The following is a 4,487-nucleotide window of genomic DNA, read 5'->3' on the forward strand; positions in this document are numbered from 1 at the left end:
CTGGCCAGATCTGCATACCACAGCTATAAACAGTTTCTCTGTGAGTTATGGACGTTTACTAAAAGCCCTCGCCTTTGTTATTCATATAGTACGTGGCGCAATGTTAGTCAAGTATACTTTTGAGAAGAGTGATTGCGCAGTGCGGAGCGCCTCTTTGTTCTCTTGCTGTTGTCCAGTTGGTGATTTCTTGCATAAATTGTTCTGTAAATGCACCATTAAACATTTTCAGTGCCCATTTGGGGAAAAGTTAATGACATCAATCCAATCCTATACCCCATCAGTGCCAAACTGAGTTCAGATTCATGCTGTGCAGGAAATACCAAAAAAAGAACTGCAGCAATGAAAAGGAAATGGTCAGTTTCCTTTTTTATCTCCATTTTAGACCAACCAGCAGGAGCTGACCTTGTCGAGTTGTCTACATTTGTATTTTTCATATCCATCTTATGAATAATAAATAATAGCCAACAAAACAGGCAGTGTCTTCAATTTTTATTTCATAAACCAAACATAATTAGTAAATTCAGATATCAACACCCATTAGAAGAAAACCCAGTGAATCAAAATTACAAATTCATTTTCCTGCAATATACATGCATTTCATAACTTACTTCTTGACTTCCTAAAGTCTTATTCATCTTTAATAATCTATAATCTTAATTTTTGAGGAAAAGATATTTGGTCACATTGAAGATGTTGTCACTTATTGTCATTTTGGGAAAAAAAAAACTTTAAATCAATGCGATCTGAATGCAAATGGTAGATATGACCAGTTAAATCCTGAAAGGCTTGCAGATTACAGTCAGCCTGGTCCTGCACATGAGCACCAACATTCATGTCCCAGAGCTTTTAAAGCTGTTATCCCATTGTGTTACAGTTTTTCAAAATCTAGAGTACTCAAAAAAAATCAGTTTTACTGATGGTATGATGCCAAATTTAGTTGAACATGTTTCTTTTTTTTTTTTCCTTTGGCAGAGACCTGTTGCCAGGCAACTACAGGCAGGCCAATCTGAGTTTTATTTCTTTTGATCTGATGAATTTAAGTCCTATATTTAGTCATTTCTTTTAGCTTATCTGTTGGTAATATTCTGAGGGGAAAGTCTTTCTTTGTTCTTGTTAATGGTTTGTTATTGGGATAATGAACACCGTTGTGCATTAGATACAAACACAAGTTTAAATTAGTAGCAGGAACACGAGCTTATAGTTTTTTTACTCAACCCTATTAAAATAGAAAATAGTTTGGGATCCTAGTAATGTAAATAAAAGCTTTGTGAAATGACTTGCAAATGATGTACATTCTACAAAGATTATGAAATGTATGCTCATTTTGTATTTGTTTTGGCATGCTTTTGTAAGACATGCACAACGTTTTTTGTTTTTTTTGACAACCAAACCAATTAGCTTTTAATTTGAAAGTAGGATGTTTTCATTAGCCCAATGCTCCAGAACCTACTTTATGACTTTGTTAATTTCACGATGTGTCAAATGTTTTTAATGACTGGCAGATATTCCCAGTTCCCAGTGTTTTTACAAGTACAAATTGTGATTTAGACTGAATCATGTTAAAATAGTCAAGATCCTTCCTAAATAGGTTATTTTTATTCCTGACAACTGAGAACTGTTGCAAAAAATGTCACAGACTGTCATTTTTGTTTTATAGTTAAAACTATTTTCCATCTATTTTTTGCATCTCTCTTATGTTACTAGGATCAAAGCTAAAATAAAGGCTTTTAGTTCCAACATTTGATATGTTTTTTTTTTTTTTTATCTTTTTCCAGGTAAATTTAACATTCATCTGAAAAATATATTGCTTGTCTTTCTTTAACACAGGACTAACATTTTGTGGGACTATGGTTATACTAATATGTCAAATGGTACTAGTAATATTTATTTTGCAAAGTCTTGTTATGCAAAGTGTTTGGTAACATCTGTGCAGGTCAGATGTAGACGAGCATAGGTATAAAAACTGGAAAATACATACATATATTCTATAGGTGTAGTTCGGTATCATACTTTAGTAAAGATAGTTTTCTATGACCTTCTCATTTAACTCTCCACCACACAGTGGATGAGAAGAATTTCCCAAAATGTGAAACTATTCTCTAACATGAATCTTAAACTTTGCACCATTTTACACTTTGGACACTATAGTCACACATATGAAGCACACAGTGAGAATTCTTTATATAAGCATTGAAAATAAATACACTTTTGAATGTACAGTTAAGATTTCCACCCTCAATAGCAATTTTTTTTTCTAATAAAATACCACATAAAAATGTAATTCTCTTAGTACATATTTGGTCAAAAGGGAAACATTCAGATATAAAAGTACAAGCTCAAAAACAAAATTCCAGTATTGTGCAATGTAGTGACAGAGTTAAATATTTCAACTTTAGCAGACAAAAAAATGTGCACAAGCACTTCCAAGTGTTTAAATAAAAGAAAACCCTGTAATTGTATACTGGTAGATAAATCCCCAAATGCAGGAAAAACTATGAAAGAGAGGATTTAGGATGAAAAAGAACCTCATTGTTCCTCTTGCTTTTCACCACTCAAGGATAGATTTGTCCAGATTTTGTCAGAAACTTAACATAAAAGCTGCACAACAAACATGTAAGTGGTAGTTTTCCTTCTACAGTGATGAGATGACAAGCTTCAACACTTCGAAAGCAAAACATCATCCTCAATATTACAGGAGTCATTTAAAGTTTCAGAATAAACAACATAAAAGACGTGTGAAAATATCTGCGATTTTTTACCAGTTAAAACATCAGAATAATATTTTACACGAGTAGAAAAGTCAGAGTAAAATGAGCTAGCTTTCACAGACGGAGCTGCACTCAAACTGATATGCGAAAAAAGGTCACAGAAACATCACATCCTTGTCACCGATTGAACACTTGTGAATTTTTTACCAACTTAAAGATGCAATGTACATAATTACACCACCACTGAATCAACTGTTTTAATCACACATTGAAAAAAAAAATAGAAAAAGAAAAGTGCATACCCTGAAGTAAGCAGAAACCTGGGCTTTTAAGAGATTCTTGCAAAGATGAAGAGTTGGATTCATCATCTTAATGTGCTCATTTCCCATAAAAAAAAAATATCAAATCACTTTCATGCAATTACAAAATTCAGCAGTTTTAGCGAGCAGCCAGAGAAGGTGGGCGAGGCTGCCAAGAAGCAAAATATCTCTGTGAACAAACGCCACAACAGGCACACACAGCGAACACATCCTCCTCTTGCTTCCATCTCAGAAAAATACATCATCTTTCCTCTTTTTAGCTCCGACTTCACTGATTCACATACTCCATCACCACAAACATGACCTTCAGCAGTGACCTCCTTCACACCTTTTTATTACTTATTTCATTTTCTCACGTTACCTGAAGTTTGAAGAAATGCAGATGCAAAAGAAGAAAAAATAAACTTCACTTATTACACATCTGAGATACTTTAAAGATTCCCCCCATGGTTAAGGTTTTATTGTGAATTATTGCTGGCCCAAAACCTCTTTTTTCTCAGTCTATCCACTTATTTTTTTTCTGATATCTAGATGCCCTCTGGAAATCTCAAATAAAACTCTCTTCTCTTTGATTTTCTCTCAGATTTAGGCGAGAATTGATTCTCCCTCTCAAACAGCACTCTGACTCAATGCTTCCTGACAAGCAGTGGAGGAGCAGCTGGCGAAGCCACAGATTGATTCTGTTTGTTATTTTCCACAGCTCTGGACAATCTTACTTTACTTGGATGGTGCTATCACTAGCAGGAATGAGGGGTTACTCTGCAGGAAGTGGGGCATATGGCTCTTCAGATAGCTCTTTCTCTTCAGCAGAAGTGGCTCAAAGGTGTGCAGCACAGATTTAACTTCTTTTTATCCACATTATTTAAAAGGGTGATGATGTGCATTAGGCATTTATAACTAAGTCCTGGTGCTGAGTACCTGAGCCTGATCACACACAAGTACACAAACAAGCAAGGTTTCTCACTTGTGCTGTATCTTTACATGGCTTTGATAAAGTCTTGAGCTGAGCTTAACATTCTCCAACACAAGCCTACGTGCTTCTGTAGGTCTTGATGATATCTTTGATTGTCCTCCGGCAGATGGGACAGCACGCATTTGACATCTTCTTGAGCTTCAGACCACACGTGTAGCAGAGACACATGTGTCCACAGGCGTAGAGGACGGTGTCCACCACATTCTCATAGCAAATGGTGCATTCGTCACTCCACGAACCAGAACAGGATGGGAAGGTAGGGGATTCTGGGTGGCTTGAAAATGGAGAGCTCGGGGTTGTGCCTGAAGGGGAGAGAGCAAAGACAAAAAAGACTTTAGAGTTTGAGAGAAGTATATAAGAAAACCAGAGCTGTACAGAACGTTCTCCAACCAGAAAGCTGCTTTACTTTCACACTGAGCACAATACATACAGCGATTTTACAGGACATAGTTTTTTTTTTTTTGGGGGGGGGGGGGGGGGGGGGTG

General features: G+C 36.0%; 1 protein-coding gene across 1 annotated transcript in view; it reads right to left on the reverse strand.

Moving 5' to 3' along the window:
* Positions 1-474: 474 nt before the first annotated feature.
* Positions 475-4,487, reverse strand: part of neurl1ab (neuralized E3 ubiquitin protein ligase 1Ab) — a 30,850-nt gene continuing 26,837 nt past the window's right edge. Inside the window, exon 6 of the mRNA XM_017432634.3 lies at positions 475-4,303. Within this exon, the coding sequence (XP_017288123.1) occupies positions 4,059-4,303 (245 nt within the window). The 3' untranslated portion in view covers positions 475-4,058. The remainder of the gene's footprint in view (positions 4,304-4,487) is intronic.

The sequence above is a fragment of the Kryptolebias marmoratus genome, linkage group LG22, assembly GCF_001649575.2.
Source record: "Kryptolebias marmoratus isolate JLee-2015 linkage group LG22, ASM164957v2, whole genome shotgun sequence".
Classification (NCBI taxonomy): domain Eukaryota; kingdom Metazoa; phylum Chordata; class Actinopteri; order Cyprinodontiformes; family Rivulidae; genus Kryptolebias; species Kryptolebias marmoratus.